The sequence below is a fragment of the Poecilia formosa genome, unplaced genomic scaffold (assembly GCF_000485575.1).
Source record: "Poecilia formosa unplaced genomic scaffold, Poecilia_formosa-5.1.2 Scaffold84, whole genome shotgun sequence".
In the NCBI taxonomy this organism is placed as follows: domain Eukaryota; kingdom Metazoa; phylum Chordata; class Actinopteri; order Cyprinodontiformes; family Poeciliidae; genus Poecilia; species Poecilia formosa.
The window spans coordinates 217,730-234,837 of NW_006800023.1; the positions used below are offsets into that span (position 1 = coordinate 217,730).

The 17,108-nt window shown below is 36.0% G+C and overlaps 1 protein-coding gene across 1 annotated transcript in view; it reads left to right on the plus strand.

Annotated features, from left to right (window-relative positions):
* The window catches only part of erbb4b (erb-b2 receptor tyrosine kinase 4b), a 268,481-nt gene that overhangs the window by 206,415 nt on the left and 44,958 nt on the right, over nucleotides 1–17,108 (plus strand). The window contains exons 14-18 of the mRNA XM_016673896.1: nucleotides 2,586–2,718; nucleotides 7,363–7,456; nucleotides 12,460–12,614; nucleotides 14,592–14,636; nucleotides 16,679–16,811. Of these exons, the coding sequence (XP_016529382.1) occupies nucleotides 2,586–2,718; nucleotides 7,363–7,456; nucleotides 12,460–12,614; nucleotides 14,592–14,636; nucleotides 16,679–16,811 (560 nt within the window). The remainder of the gene's footprint in view (nucleotides 1–2,585; nucleotides 2,719–7,362; nucleotides 7,457–12,459; nucleotides 12,615–14,591; nucleotides 14,637–16,678; nucleotides 16,812–17,108) is intronic.

A 17,108-nucleotide genomic window follows, 5' to 3' on the forward strand; every position in this document is an offset into this window, starting at 1 on the left:
AGATACTGAATGAGTTGTTTAGTTCTGAAGTAGAAAAATGGTAAAGCAACTTATTTCTGCTCAGTCTTTTATTTTCACTTTTGGTTCAAAGGTTTAGTGTGAACAACTCAATTGTACATGTTTGTGTCCTTGTCAACACTTCATTCCAACAACACAGCTTTCAGTCTTTAGACCATGTCATCACATATAAGTTTTATATGGTTCCAATATGACGTTTTTGCTACGCAGGATTCCAGAGCAGAAATACATTATGATGTCTTCATCATAATCACTTATGATCACTTGATAGTTGCTTGTATTAGTTGTGTATACCTCTACAGCATAACATGTTTCCAGAGCTTGTTCTGACAGATGTACTTCCACAAAATATCTGGCTGCATTGGTGAAAATTGTCTACATATTACATTGTTGTAATGCCTAGATTGGTCTGCTTCATATTTTAGGGCATTGCATCTTGATAATTTGTTTTATACACCACATCTGTTTCATTTTGCATAATCCCTTCAAAACTTGACCCAGATTCATGAGCAGGTGTCTTTGCAAGCACAATTTATTCAACCTGTAAAAAGCTTCTTTAGCACAAAATATTTTACATTCCAAAGACTCAAATTACAAAGGAGAAATCCAACTTCAGCTGTTTGTTGCTTGCATTTGACGGTTTGAACAAGAAGTCTGTTGTGTGTGTGCATCCCCTGATCACAGTTTTTGGTTACCTGTGTCTGCAGATGCAAAGAAAGTTTTCCATACAGCAAATGGAGCACTTTTCAAAGACGTAAAGCCACAAACCTCTTTGAAATATAATTGCTTACCAATAATGAGACCTTAAATCTGTAAAAGAAACAGCAAAGAATATTAGCTTTAACAGGTTTACTCTGAATGACACAACCCAGAAATCTGGCTGGTCACATAGCTTAGTGTGGTTAAGGTCAATCATGTATACACTGGACTTAAAAGGTAGAATTTTAACTGCATCCCTCAGAGCTCTTTGTCCTACATAAGGAGCTGTGTGTGGACATGTGGGTGAACAAGAATCGGTGAAGAGCAGGTCACATGTCATAGACTCCTCTTCTCCCTCTCAGTGTGAATGTAATATTGTGGTCAAAATGCTCAGATTAAATCAATAAAATAATTGTGCACTACAGTTTTGCAAGCATGGACTACAAGGGAATACAATACTGTATTGTATTCCCTTCCCTTCCCCTGTACAATACAATACTGTATTGTATTGTAAGGGTGATTGCTACCGTGATTGCTGACATCTGATCAGTCCTAATAGAAAATGCAGCAGAGTCACATTCACATGTTTACCATTTAGTAAATGTGTTTTTATGTTATTTACATTTTTGTCACATCCTTCCTTCCTTTTAAAAACATTATCACACTCATTGCAATAGGCTGTTCTTTCTTCCTAATGGTAGGGCTTTTTCAAGCATTTTAGGCACATTTCAAGTTGCTCTTTTTGATCTTGCAGCACAACTAATGTGTTTTGCCAGCCCCCAAACACTCTTATTCTTGTTATTTCCTCTGTCTGGTCAGTTTACACGTGACACCAGATTACCCAGAGAGGTGGTTTTTGTGCTGTAAAAGCCAACGCCTTTATATTCTTCCCTAAAAGGATACAACTGATTTTGAGTCTCAGTCTTCTTTGAACAACTGCAACATTCTGTTAAAATAGCATAACGCAGTAAGACATCAAGGTTATGTGGTGTGTCCTACAAGTGGCCAAAAACAAAACTAACCTCATGTTTAGTGAAGAGTGTTGATTCAGTATTTTAACATTGTGCTTCCATGTGTCATAACTTTTATGGAAGTGTGTTGCGGGGAAACATGAGACAAAGAACAAATATAGTTCTATAAAGCAGAGCAGATGAGATGTTCAGGGTTGATTGGTAGTGCATTAAAAAACAAGACCTAACAGCATTTTTTTTTTTACTCTTTTGGCTGTTAGCCTAAATTATATCAACAAATCTGTGTGGCATCTGCAAGTTCTTTCTGTCTCATCTGTGGTTTGCCATTGTTTGCTCAGCATTTAGATAATGAAGCAGCACAGATCCCTACTGTGCTAACTGCACAAAAACATGTAATAGTAATACACACTTCATGCATAAAGATTAATTATCATACACACTGTTTATATATTCACACAGTTTAGAACACAACAGTGTTTGTGTTGTCAACCATTTGATCCAAAAGGGATAATTATCCAGACGTCTTGGTGTCTATTGTTTGACACTTTGTTGTTTCCGGAAGAGAAATAATTTAGTCCCTCAGCCACTCACCCATCTGCCTTACTTTATTTATCCCAGTCTTGGCTTAAGAAATCTGTTGCTATGAAAAATAGACTTTATAGGCCAACACAGATATGCAGTTGTCATGAGGAGGTAGAAACATTTAATGTTCAGAGTGTCTTGTGCCTTGAGACATTTAACCCTATGTCTTATCATGAGTGATGCTATTATTTTTGCTATTTTTTACACCAAACTGATGACTTAACAAATACATTGTTGTTTCATTATCCATTCAGAAATGCATGAAAGCAACATTTTTGTCATTTCACTGTCTTTCTGATCGTTTGTACTGAACAGCCAAGGACCACATGGTGTGTGACACATTGTGTTCTGATGCTGGATGTTGGGGTCCTGGTCCGGACCAGTGCCTGTCCTGCCGGTACTTCAGCCGGGGACGAACCTGTGTAGATACCTGTAACCTGTACGAAGGGTGAGTAATGAATTTCTATACATGCATAGATAGCGCATAAGAGTACTGTCCCATCAAACGGTCAATTTCCGAAACCACACACAGAAAAAAACTTATAAAAGTGCACATGCGGTCAGTTCTACCCGTCGGACCATGCACAGAGTAAAACACTGATTGTTAATATGACAGATGACTCTTTAGAGTGCAGTATTTGTTGATTATTTTATATAGTATATAGTATGGCTATATGCCTACAAATATAGGCATATAGCCTGCATATATGCCTGCATATCTGCTAGGCATATATGCGAGCTTTTGGCTTGAGTTGTGCTGCAGCTCATACTCACACCTACAATAGCCCTCAAGACGGTAAAGGTCACAAAGAGAGCTGGAAGCATTGTGATAAATGAGAAAGAAAGGAATAATGGTTATGTGGATTTATTGCAACTGATGTCACCATCATAAAATTTAACACCTATACAATATTTAATATAGTACAACCTTAATCCAAAATACAATTATATATTTAAATCATAAATATGTATAATCTGTTTTAAAATATTTTTTTATGAATAATTTTTTTACCTTTGCAAAGTTATAATTTGCAAAATTATAATTTATTTTTAATAGTATTTTAAGCACTACATGGTGTTCTTCTTTTCTCTTTTTTGTGTGTATTTTTTCAAATGTTGCAGAACATCGGTTAATATTTTTTCACAGTTACTTTAAATCATGGACAAGAAGTAATTTATTGTGAAACAGATTTGCCAGATGTTTACATTTTATTGATTTACCTATTTTAATTGCGTATATTTATTAATGAAATAAAAAAAAGAGCAACTTCCATTAAAGTAAGTTTGTAATTGGTAAAGGCTCTTTTGGCTTGTATTTCTAGGCCCCATAAAAATGTTAATACTCCTGCACAAATTCATCTGAGATTAGCTACATAATGATCTTTAATCCTTAATTAAGGTCATTAATGTTTTATTCTGGAGGCACAGAGTGATACAAAGTTATTAAACCTATTTATATCCTTTAGCCTTTAACCACAAACTATATATGATCAGAGGCATAACCTAAATGTGTGAATGGAGACATAAACACCCATATTTGTAAGCTGGATATTTCCATATGCTGTGTTTATTTCTTTAAACAAAAACAATGACTCATTATTCTATTGTTTGTGATAACAGTCTTGCACTTATTGAAGCTCCCTCTCAGTCTCCTAGCAGCAACATGCATGGTCACTGACAGATCTCAGGATTTTACAGCTCCAGCAAGAGAATATGTCAGTCAAGGCTCTATGGTAACTGAATATCAGCATTTGAAGTGGTGGGCAGGAGAGGGAGAGAAAACTCTGCAGCTGGAAGTGTAAAGGAAAATAAGACAGTCCTGCAAATGCCAAAAGCAAATCAAATTCACTTCAGCAGTGTGTAGATTATCAAAGATGGATCCCTCAACTATGAAAGGGGGAAAAAAAAGTATATATATATTTTAGCTATAAAATATAATTATTCTTTTAGAAATAAATAAATGTATAGGTGTCTTATTTTAACCCAACCATAAAAAATATACTTTATAATTTAATATTTTAAATGCAGATCACATACTGAAGTGCACTGTTATACAAGAGAAGGCTTTTCTTGACAATAAACACTTGAATAGAAAGGTTGGCTAACTTGTTCCTTTGTTAAGGGATAAGTAAACAGCAAATTGGACTGGTGATTCTGACACAACATCAAAGTATATCATGATCTGTCTGTCTAAAATGCATGTAAGATTCACATAGTAATGAGCCTGGGCTCTCAAAACATGTTTTAGCTTAGACATATTACATATCTCATTGAAATGCCTTTAATTAAGTAACATGGCAACATATATTTTCTTCTCAAATCTAGTCTAAACCCACACAGTTTAATAGGAGGAGGACTGTACTTTACTAGAGCATCTTAAAACTTAGTACATATTTAACTTGAATCTTCCTGAACACATCTACCTAGCTTGGGGGAAAAAACTGTTAAAATAGAGATTACGTGGTAGAAAATGGTGAACATGCAATGTTGATAGCTACAGCTTTTACTTGATTGTGAATTAAAGACCATTTAGGAGATTTAGGCACATTCAAAATGTGTGGACTGCAGGCTGGGTAAAGCTACAAGAGCCATCACACACAGGTTTATCCAGAAGATAGACTACAACTGTTGATTTGCTTTCTTAAGCCACTCCTGAATCAGATACAACAGAGACTTTCACTACATTAATATGTGTGTAATAATTTTAAATAGTATGACTTTCACTCACTGTCTACCTGAAACGTTTACAACAAAACACATTTATCAGGGTTTTCCAGTTTTGTTTAATTTTCCTTCTTATACAAGATTGTTTTAGGAACCGGGGGAAGTAGAGTACAATTTAAAAAGCATTGGGAACAAGGTGCACCCCTGCAGAGACTCATAACATTAGGAGTCCCTTGATGTTATCGTCCTCCACTTTAAAAAGTGAGAAAACATGCACCCTGGGGAGATTTTTTAATGACATTTTAGTTTTTTTTTTTTTTTTTGTTTTGTTTTTTGTACTGACTTGTCTTTGTTAACAGAGAATTACATGAAAGCTCCTTTTGAGTTCAGAAATACAACCTGATTACAAAAGTTCGGGAAGCCACTTTGGAGAAGAGTCAGGATCTTGAGATGCTGATAGGGCAGGAGGGCTAGGCGTGTCACTGCGTGTCACAGTCACTGCTTGCGCACGGGGCCACGCCCTGCCTACCTGCCTGCCTACACGTCAGTCTCTATCATTGACACATCATCCAGCCAATGCAGCCATGAATACAACCCTAACCCCTTACTTTACCATGTATCTTATAATGCATGGTGTGTTTCAGTCTTTCTTTAGTTTGTGCTTTGATGTGCTTACCTTGCCTTGTATTTCAGATGTATTGACAGCATGGTTTCTGTAGAATAGGATTTTGTAACAACAGAATGCTCTAAGTTTTCAACGTTCATCAAGGGCCAATCTAGCAAGGGTTCAGGAAAGGTCTACAATCTATCTTGTAGATGCTAAAACTAAGCATACAATCTTTGGAATTCTGCCTACATCCTTCCTTAAGAAAATCCTAACTGTTATTGCATCTGATCTGATTATAATAGTAAACCCGTTTCTCATATATGGTGTTTTCACCCAGGCTTTAGAAACGATTATAAAAAAGAACAATCTGAACAAATCACTACTGCAGGATTACAGGCCAGTCTCCAACCTTCTATTGATCAGCAGATTTAGTGAAAAAGCTGTTCAACAGTTAAATATCTTCATAACAATGATCCGCTGGATTGGTGTCTTTCAGTCCAGTTTCTGTGTTTTCCAGTGTACAGAGACAGTCCTCCTCTAAGTGTCTATATTTACATAAATACAGACTGTGGAAGAACCACAGCATTGGTTCTGTGGGATATCAGTGCAGCATTTGCCACTGTTGAATATGGCATAATTACTGAGGAGACTGTGTCGGACTCTCAGGTCCGGCACTTGACTGGTTCAAATCTTGCCAAAAGAGCAAGATTTCTTTATATCAATAGAAAACCTTTCATTGTGGCAGACAAAAGTCACATGTGGGGAACTCCAGAGTTCAGTCCAGGGATTGAATCTCAACTTTACGAATTAATTCTAAGTTTGTTTGTTTTGTTTTTTCTATCAGCCAAAGTTTTATTAATTTTTTCTCTAAAGCTCTGCTTGGCCTCAGATTCTTAAGATTCCCATCACATCATCCACCCACTTTGGAGTAGATTGGAAAACCATAACAGAACCATAACAGAAAACTATGACTGTTCCCTGTTATTTATGTAGATTTGTGCGAGTAACCAAAACTAAAGCAGAAGACATGAAAACATCTTACTGCCTGAAAAGTCTTGTATATCTTCCAGGTCCACCACAACCTTTTCTAGTTCAACCAGCGTGCATACAGAACATGTGTTTTACCTTCCCTGCCTCTTTGAAGGTTTTATGACGGTCAGAAGATGCATGATTAATATTAATTTGATTTTATTCCCAATGGAAGAGAAACTTTTTCCTTCTAGTGCTTTTTTTTTCTATCACTGAGCAAAAGACAAGAACACAGGTTTAGTTTTCTTTCTTCTGTATTAACACAGGCAAAGTGCCAACTCAGTTGCAGTGTGGTCAAATTGAATGACTTTTTGAACCACTCTGCTACTCTACCACTATACGTAGATGGCAGAAATTGAATAACACCAACATAATTTAATTGACTTTGAAAACGTCAGCCATCCCCCCACATCCTGCACCTCTCAACTGTGTCGACCTCTTGGGTTACGATCCCCCTTACTCTCTTAAACACTGTCAGTTTCACTCTGGATTAATTTGGGCAAAATTGATTGAAAACGATTTTGTACAAACTATGTTCACTTGTGAATTAGGCTCTTGAAATTACTATTCTGCTGCACAGTATTTTTTGTTGTAATAAAAACACCATATTACAGTTCTAATGTTTATTTTTGTCCTTTTAACCATGGAATGTTTGAAAAATCCTTACTCTTTATAAGAAAATAACTTCATAGCTTTTTGGCATTACTGCCACTATGACTTCTGTTTTATCTCAAACATTTATTGTTTAATAATACTTTGCCCCATCTTTCTTTTTGCTTTCCTGTTTCACAGGGATATTCGAGAGTATGCCAATGGTTCAACGTGTGTGGAGTGTGATGCCCAGTGTGAAAGAGCAGACGATGACTCTTTAACCTGCCACGGCCCAGTAAGTTTGCTCTAACCGATAAGAATACACAAGCACACGGAAGCAATCAATTCATAGATGGCTGCGCTTTATACAAGTGGAGAACAGAGATATTTGTATACACTGGTTGTTATCTGATCATTAAAACCTAATACTATACGGTGCTATTACTCAGTTAGAAAAATATTTGTCATAGTTCTGTTTTTCCTACAGGTGTAATGAGACTGCGAATAACAAATAAAAGCAAAAGAGCATTACAAATACCAATATAGATTTAAAAATGTTAGGATTATGCATGGACATTCACAACACTATCCTCGATCCCCTGCTTATGTGTAATGTTTCCAGTGAAAATGTGTTTATAATTATGCTTATGCTAATGATACAACCCGGTCACTCACGTAAAAATTTATTCTAATTGTGTCTGTGTTCTAAATGTGTCCATAAACAATAAGCATTTTAAATGTTTTCTTTTTGTGTTTTCACTAAAATTGTGTTATCACTGAACTTTGTCATAAATTGTACAAAGTGTACAGTGAGGAATTGTCCACTCCGGACTTGATGTAGGCTAGACAGACCTTGGAATGAACCGGAAAGCACTAGCTGGATGTAAAATCCTTATTAAGTAATGATTAGCTCATTGCATTTTATGACAATTTCATTAGTCTTAAATGTTACCACAATTTAAGACTAATGGAAAGTTCTTCAATACTTGCTGTTTGCCAGCCAGACAATCAATCTTTAGTTCTTGATTTTGTCAATACAAAGCCATTCAAGAGCTAATTTTCATGCTTTTTAATAAGACTTTAAAAAAGTATAGAGTCTGTCAAAGCAGTCTACAATGCAAAGCCAGTTCTTTATGGAGGAATTGGCCAAAATTCCAGTAAGCAATTGAGGGAAGCTTGGGGAAGGAGCTTCCAACAAAAGCTAGATGTAAATTATAGATATTATATTACATATTATATTATAGTTATAATTTAAAATCCACTGTTTTAGATTATAGCTAAAACAATACAACTAAATCATATTGTAAATGTTTTATAGCAATTCTATTAAATCATAAAGAAATGTATGTAAACCAATATATTTATCTTGTGTAAAGGTGGCTTGCACAGTCCTGATGTACATATCAATCACAGCAACCATGGTATAACAATGAAGCCCATTACATTTGCTTTATAGTTTATATACAGTGACTTTTATTGGCTTTTTTTGGCTAAGTGGTTTCTAGCATACGCTGCTTGTGATGGAGGCATCCTTGACATTTACTCTTTTTATCTCAAGAAAGCCTGTTTACTGTTGAGTTTTTTTCTTGGTTTTCTTAGCCTCTTTTACATTTTTATCAAAATGCCAGTACCATACTTGAGTGGGGCAATATGTGTGGGTTGACCCACAATGGTAATAAAACATTTTAAAAAGTCACTGTAGATAAAGCACTTTGAGACGGTACCTTTCAAAAGAATGTATAATCTTTGAACTTTTTTGCATGTTAAAACTGCTAACTTCAATTTACCTTGCTGTGACTTTAAATAATAAACCACTACAAAGTAGAGCATGTATTCATCATAGGTGCATTTCAGCTGTGAGTATTTTAAGTTATATCTCAAAAATATTGGCACGTGTAAACACATATTTTTGGCAATATGTCTGTTAGATGAAAAGCATTTTTAAACATCTGTTTTATTTTTTTTTATTATTATTGACATTTTGTCTGACCTGAGCACCTTCATTTGCATTATTGTGTTCCCAAGATGGCTTGTTGCAAACATAAAAAAATAAATAAAATAAAAAAACTTCTTATGGCTATTTTTAAATAATTATTATCTTCTTGACACTTCCCCTAAATTTGCAGAGTGCTGGATGAAACATTCCAAGTTTGAAATGTTTTAATAGAATTATCAGGTTTGTGAGCAGATTATAGCTAACAACAGCTGTTTGTAGTGACAAAATGTAATCATAACTTTTATTGCAAAGCTGCTGCTTCTGTTCAGCAGTATTTCTGAATAAGGAGCTCCCATCCACTGGGGGTTTGTTCACAGACCCATCAGTGAATGCGAGTGTTCGCTGTATCAGAACTTACTCTTGAAATGTTTTTTTCATCTCTCCTTTAACATTCACTCCATTTTTTTTTTTTGAAGCACCAAACACCACCTCCAGTGAAAAAACAGAGGGAAATTTAATTTGACAGTTTCCATCATGCTGTTCTAATTTGATACTTCAAAATATGCATTAAAACATGTTGATAATAACACAAGCATTGTGTGACAGAGCCATTGTGCACGCATACATACATCTACACTCTCTCTCCTTTTCTCCTTCTCATGGGTGATAACAGGTATTCAAAATGTTGGGCAAAATCTAAAAGCCTTTACAGTAACACTTTCAATTTACATAATTATACCAGATTGAGTACATCTTCTTTGACACACAAGGTGTAAGAGCACATATTTCTGAGAAACTCATTCACACATTCAACAGACCCTTACAAAATGCTGCCTGAGCTGTTTACGAGCACTAATTTATTTACACTAATTTATCTTCCTAGTAACATGCATCATCTATGAAAGCTTTGAGAGAGTAATACAAGTGCTTGTTTATTTCTCTAAAGTATTTTTCACACATGGCGTTGGTGATAATGTATGCATTAAGATGAACTTCCACATTGCTGATGTATGTGAAAAGTACATTTCTTTCTGACCATACCTTTGTGTTTGTGTGTGTGTCTGTCAGACGACATTATTTAGGCCTGCTGATGTTACGAGGCCTGTCTGAGAGACCTCGTCACCGCTCTTCCTTCCCTCTTCTATCCCCTCCCGCACCTATATTAGCTCCATAAATCCTATTCTAGTCGAATTGTTATGGTCATTGTGTGTGCTGTGAGCGATGGTTATTATCTGCCTGCTCTGCTCGTGCTGCTTTACGGTCTCGCCTGTTTTCTCCATTTTTTCCTGCTGTTATTCTCTCTTTTTTCCTTATTAGACTTCTCAGACTGTCTCTCTCCTCTACTTGGTTGTAATACATCCATGTCCACCCTCTTTGCTTCTCTTCACTTATTAGTGTGTGCTACCTATTTTTATTTTATATTTCTCTTACCCACTCCACTCTTGCATTATTTGTCTCACCTTAGTTATCTCTTCCACACTCATGCCTTTCTGTCCCCATGCAGACATGAGCACAACAGTAATATACTAAGTCTGATATGCATGTAGTGAGCATGCATTTATTTATTCACTATGCATTTCTGTAAATGTGAATGTCTGAGTTAAGTCTAACAAAAAGCATCAGTGGCTTGCAAAATTATATGTTCTATTTGGTCATTTCTCTATGTCTTCAAGTAACACCCACAAATGTATCACATTTTATTTGGTTTGATAGACAAACCAAAGAAGTGCATGTGAAGTTGAATGAAAATGAAAGATTATATTTCACAAATGGAAACCTGAAAATCATCTATGTACTTGTACTCGGAGTTGATGGGAAGATGGATGCAGGCAGACACAGGGCTATACTGGAAGGAAAACCATTACAGGCTCCAAAATTTTAAGATTGGGATTGATCTTCACCTTGTAGGAAGAAATAAAACCAGAACACAAACTCAGAGCTACATTAGAAGCATTTAGGCCAATGTACATGTGTTAGAATAATTTGTAAAAAGTGTTGAAAAGTGCTTTTCAGAGACTTCCCATACAATCTAACTGAGCTTTAAATTTTACTTAAAAATATATATCTATATATATGGTCTGCATACAAATGCACACCACATTTTGTACAATCAGTAGCAAACGTATGTTAAAGATAGCAGTTTTAAATTAGTTATCTCACATCCACATCATTGCTTCAGTGACTCTGATGCTCAAAGTCGTGTTTAAAACTTGAAGCTTCCTCATTAGCTGTAATGGCTACAGGTGTCTCTTCCATCCCAGTATGAAAACTTTTGTATGATAGCGCTCATTAAACAAAGCCACACACAGTAGAGCTGAAACGTTCTTGGAGCTCAGTGCAGTGCTAAAAAAAGAGTCCTTGCATTTTTAGGTAAATCCATTTTGAGATCACCTTAAACAACATTACCATCAAGGATTATTGATTAAGCTATACCCATTAAATCTGCAAAAGAAGCTGAAATATTGTCCATAAGGAAAGTTAAAGGATAAAATATAGGTTAGAACAGTGCAAGACGGAACATGGAAAGTTCTGCTGCGGACAGGAAGCTGCTGGGAAAGCAGGGTTACTGTATTTAAACAAAAATTAAATAACAGTTTTGACAAAAAGCTTGCAGGCCAGAAAATGAGCTCTCAGCAGACGACATTGAGAGAGAGAACTATCTTAACACAACATTTAACATTCTAATATTTTGTGCTCCTTGTGAAAAAAAGTGCTGTAATGTTTCATCACAGTGAGTTGTATGATTGCACAATTGAAAGTTTAAGGGGAGGGGGTTGTTGCCAGTTGAAGCATGCGATTTGTCAAAGTGGACAGATTCATCTCTAAAATTTATGGTTTAACCATGAGCAACAAAATATAAAACCCATATACGGTAAAAACTATACTGTATGCACTATCACAGCAGCTGATTAGATAAAGCAAACAAATGTAAAATCATCCCAGTAATGGAAAACCTCTCTAACAATTCACAATTCAATCCTATAAGATGTGTACATTATTGGTAATACAGGTTCCTTCAGGCAAACAAACTTTGACGAAGATTTATAACAACAACGGTGACAATACATTTCCTTTCTATTCGAATTTGCTATATTAGGTTTACCTCCATATGTTTTCTATATATACGCCCGTCGGTTTTCAGGAAATTCAACTCAATAATATTGGAAGTAGTTTTAATGGCTGCCTCTGGCTACAGACCTCAAAACAACCAAATAGAAAACCAATTGTTTTTTACACTGAAATGACTACTACGACTGTACTAGAAAATGTATTGTTTGAACTCTTTCAAAGATGATTGTTTTCAGAAATAAGCATCTAAAAGATGAATGCTTTTCCTTTTTTCTTTTTGCCATAACCCACAGGGCCCGGAACACTGTGTGAAATGCCTTCATTTCAAGGACGGTCCGAACTGTGTGGAAAAGTGTCCTGATGGCTTACAAGGTGCCAACAGCTTCATCTTCAAATATGCCGAAGTAAACAATGAATGCCATCCCTGCCATGCCAACTGCACCCAAGGGTAAGAGCAGTTTGTCCGAGGACGCATCAGAGTGCTGCGTTTAGATGGCCTTTTCCCTGCAATAAACAAGACATCCTAGATTTTTCTAATGTGCCTCAATTTACTACAATTTGTCAACAAGAAATAAAAAGCAAAAAACAGGGATGCTGCTTTCTTCCCATTTTTTTGTTAGAATGTAGTGCAATTATTGTCAAACTTCATGCAAAACAGGACTTTGTCTTTTTATTTTGTTGTTATATTTTAAGGTCAGTGTTTTAAATTTATACTTTGTACTTTATAAAAATTCTCCAAGTCTTTTAAACTGTAAGGGCATCTGTTTGCCCACAGCTCTCTTTAGTTGACCTTCTGTTAAACTTAGAGTTCTGGCTAGATCACTTGAATGTTTGCATCGAGTCATTCTTTTCTTCATTTTTATGTATGTGTGGAATCGGTGATTGTGAAAAAAGAAAAATGCCTCTTTATCTTCTCCATTCAGTTGAAGGTTTTAGACCAGCGTTGATTGGTGTTTGAAAATATTCACAACTCATTCCACCTTGACAAAAACCTCACTTTCCTCTGAAAAAAGTAACCCCAAGTCATGATGCTAGCACCATGGTTATTTAGCTGTGGCCCAAAGTTCAAGTTTTTACGAGAGCACCTTTCTCCTGTAAGGTTTTGTGAAATATTACCAATGGAAAGGATTCTGTCTTTCAACCCTTCTCCATAGTTCAAATATATGGAGAATTCAATGTGCCACATGTAGAGCACAGCCAGTACTTGGTCCTGGAGCTCCTTCAGTATTAGTGTTTGCATCTGAGGAGCCGTTTTTGGTCAAACCTTCAGTTTTTGTGATGTCTCTGTTACCCATTCCTTCCCCATCATTGGTGACTGCCTTCACTGTGTTAGTTTGGTGTATATATGCTCCACCTTATGATCTATGTCTATTTTTTTTTCTCCACTAAATGGGCTATGGACTTTTGAAAGCAACTGTCTACGCATTGCACATACATATTACCAATATTTTAAAGTTAATGGAATGATGGTTGTCAACAAAACGGCACCAGTTGAAGTTGGTTTGTAAGACACCAAGGCAAGGATTTTTAGGATTTTTTTTTTGTCTCTCATTCATCCATTTTTACATAACTAGACTTCTACATGAATAGATGTTCACAGATACATATGCTCACAAGTGTCCTACAATCCAAAATGTTCACATGTAAATGTATAATCTAAACATCAGTTTATAGAAATGGGGTAAAATAAAGGCAAGAAGCGGAAAATAAGGTGGAAGCAAAAACACATCATAGTGAGAGGATTCAATGTAGTAACCTGCCACTCTCTGCTGCTCTCAAGCCACTTACTGCTCAATGTAATATTCAACCGGGTTTGGAAAGACATCATTTTGTATTTAACTCCATAGGGGGTTTATGTCACAGCCTCTCTGTGTTATTTTTCTTCTCCTGAGTGACAGTCTCCAGCTTGCTTGAGCATAACAATTCAGTCGTAAATGGAAAACACTAGGCTGACTCTTTGTCACAGGTACAACCTCACATGCAGGTAGGTTTCTCATAAAAGAAAAAACAAGCTGATGGGTGGGAAAATGAAAGAACTGAGATTCACTGTTTGGGGAAAGAAACAGCTGTTTTATGCAACCAGAACACCAACCACATTTCAGATTGTTTTATAGCTGAAGAAATTTCCCAAAAAATTTGGAAAAGCTTTGGATTGTTAGTCTTAAATCCTTTCACAATTAGGGGAAATTAAATCAAGCAAGAGAAAAATATTTTTGGAAATTATTTCATCCTAAAGATACCAACAGGATATTTGAACCTAGCATATCTATATCCACGTGTACTTGGCGGTCAGTAAAGCAAACAATCCTGAAAGAAAATGTAAATATTAAATTCTTCTCACTATTGCTAATGTTTGTTAGTTATTTATTTGCATGTTTATTTTATGTCTGAGCATCAATGCCATTTTGTTTTGTGTCCTATAAAGGTGCATTGGACCAAGACTACAAGATTGCATCGGCTGGATGGACAGGTATGATATTATGATTGTTTTCACATTCTAATATTAACACATTACCACACAGTAGCACACACAGATGCACAAAAGAATAACAGTAAGCAAAGTCTCTGATTAATGGATTGCTCTGAGCCACACTGTCCCTGTGAGTATCCTTAATGCCTCTCTGTGCGTGCTGCAGTGCATGTGTGTGTCCTTGTGATTTTATGCAGCTCCTGATGAATTGATCGCAATTTAGCATTTGTTTTGAGGCGATGGGGGAGAAAAGGAAAGCAAAAGCTGTTCCCAGTTTCCTACAAATAGATTTAAGGCTTTAGAATTAAAACTGCTGGCATCACATTTTGGAAATATGAAAGAAAAGGGGATAGGTAAAAAAAAAACACACACACACACACACAATAATCTTTGGATCAAGATGGATCCAAAGATCACTTCCACAACAATTTATATAGTTATACAAAATATATTTTAATGTTTTTTATCAAAGTCTACACAGACGACATAGTTTGTGACTTCTCATTTCTCTTCCATATAGGTTGGATGTGTGGAGTACATAATGAATACTTGTCTTCTCAATAGATTCACAGTTGCTATGATCTCTTAGTTTTCCATGATGGCTTGAAACTGTTTGTCTTGATAGCGAGCTTTTCCAAAGCTTTGGGTATTAATTAATAACTTAACCCTGCTTTCAACTTCCCCACAGCTTTAACACTGGCCTTTATTCTGTCGTTCTTATCTTTTATGATTTGGTTTGTTCATTTGTTCATCCATGTTCTCAAACAAATCTCAGAAGCCTTCACAGAACAGCTGTTTTGAAGTAATACTACAAAATACTAAAAACAAAAACATCAGTGTTTTTGAACACTGATGTTCAAAAACATCAGTGTTTTTGAACATCAGTGTTCAATTCCAAGGCACTATGTTTTGGCATTGGAGACACTGCCAATAGGATGAAAGAGCTTTGTAGCTGCTATGGGAACATGGCTATCTGCTAACCTAGAGAAGTGATCAGCTCTTATCAGAACATCGAGAGCTCCTGTTAACATGCAGTTTTATCTTTACCGTTGCTGTTAGAGTGAGCTGTTACACAAAGCTGCTACCTGTTGCCGTGTCTTATCAGAAAAATGTGATTGCACAAAGCATTTCTGCAGCCATTGTTCATCCTAGTATTAACTCACATCTTGTCTGGGGATTTTGTGCCCGTCTGCTTTGGATGGATTAATCTTTTTGATTTACTTTAAACTCTATTAGTAATGACTCATATGGCATGTCCCCCACTTGGCAAGTCAAAATTCCCCAATTTGTTTGTTGTGCTTATTTATTTATCTACTCACAAAAAACAAGAAATCATAATACAAAAAACGACTTATGCTCAAAGGAATTTCTGTTTATGGGAAGAGATAAGTTGCAGTACACTTTGTGCATTTACTTATATGCAACCTGTGAGTAGTAAAAGACTTGATGTGGATGAAGGCTCACCGTCTAGCAGGACAACAACCCTAAAAACAGCATGGACTTCATTAAAATGGTTTAGATAGTAGTATAGTCAAAAAACATAAATCTATTCTACTATTATGCACAATGTTATGTTGGTGCAGCACATAAAATCTCATACCAAAAACACAGATTTTTTTGGTTATAACATAGGAATATGTGAAAAAGGTCAAGTGGGTACTTTACTTGGTACCTGCTTTCATGTCTAAGCTGTAGACAAGTTTTTCGATGTGCTATAAATTGCAAAGTTTAAGTGGGAATTTAATTACGAGATTGGGAATGTCTAAACTAAAGTCCAAACTTTAGACATCGTCCTAAAATTAAAGTCGACTAATGGAAGAACAATTGAATTATATGTCTTCATTATGATAGTTTGAGCTTAACATGAGTCTTTAACATTAGGAGGGAAAAGTGACTGCTTTTCTTTGTGGTAAAAATTTTTGCCTCCATCCTCCCATCCTCCATGCTACTGCTCAGCAAGACTTGCGCTCCGTAAGATTGGTTGCTTCCTGCTCTTAATCCACTCATTTCCCCCTTTTCCCACCCTACCTTCTTGTGTTCAGAACCCCTCTGATTGCTGCTGGAGTGATTGGCGGCCTCTTCATGGTGGTGATCATGGTATTGAGTGTAGCAGTGTCAGTGCGTCGGAAGAACATTAAGAAGAAGAGGGCCCTTCGGCGATTTCTGGAGACTGAGGTAAAAAAAGAAAGTAGTCGAAGTTAAAAGAGGGAAAAATTAACCGTTGTCCAATATGTAATTGGATTAAGCATCTCTAAAGTAAGTCTGCACAGTTACTCTGCAAGCCCCGGCAACCCAATTTCAAAATAATTCAGAATTAGGCAGAATTCTATTTGACTGCTATGGCTTGCTCAATTTTTTCATTCCTCTTTTAAGAACTAGATCAATACAGGGAAAAAATACTTTTATCTCATTTTTTGTTGTGTTTTTGCACCGTCAAACAAGTTTATTTGCTTGTTTGGTGAGGGAAAGCTG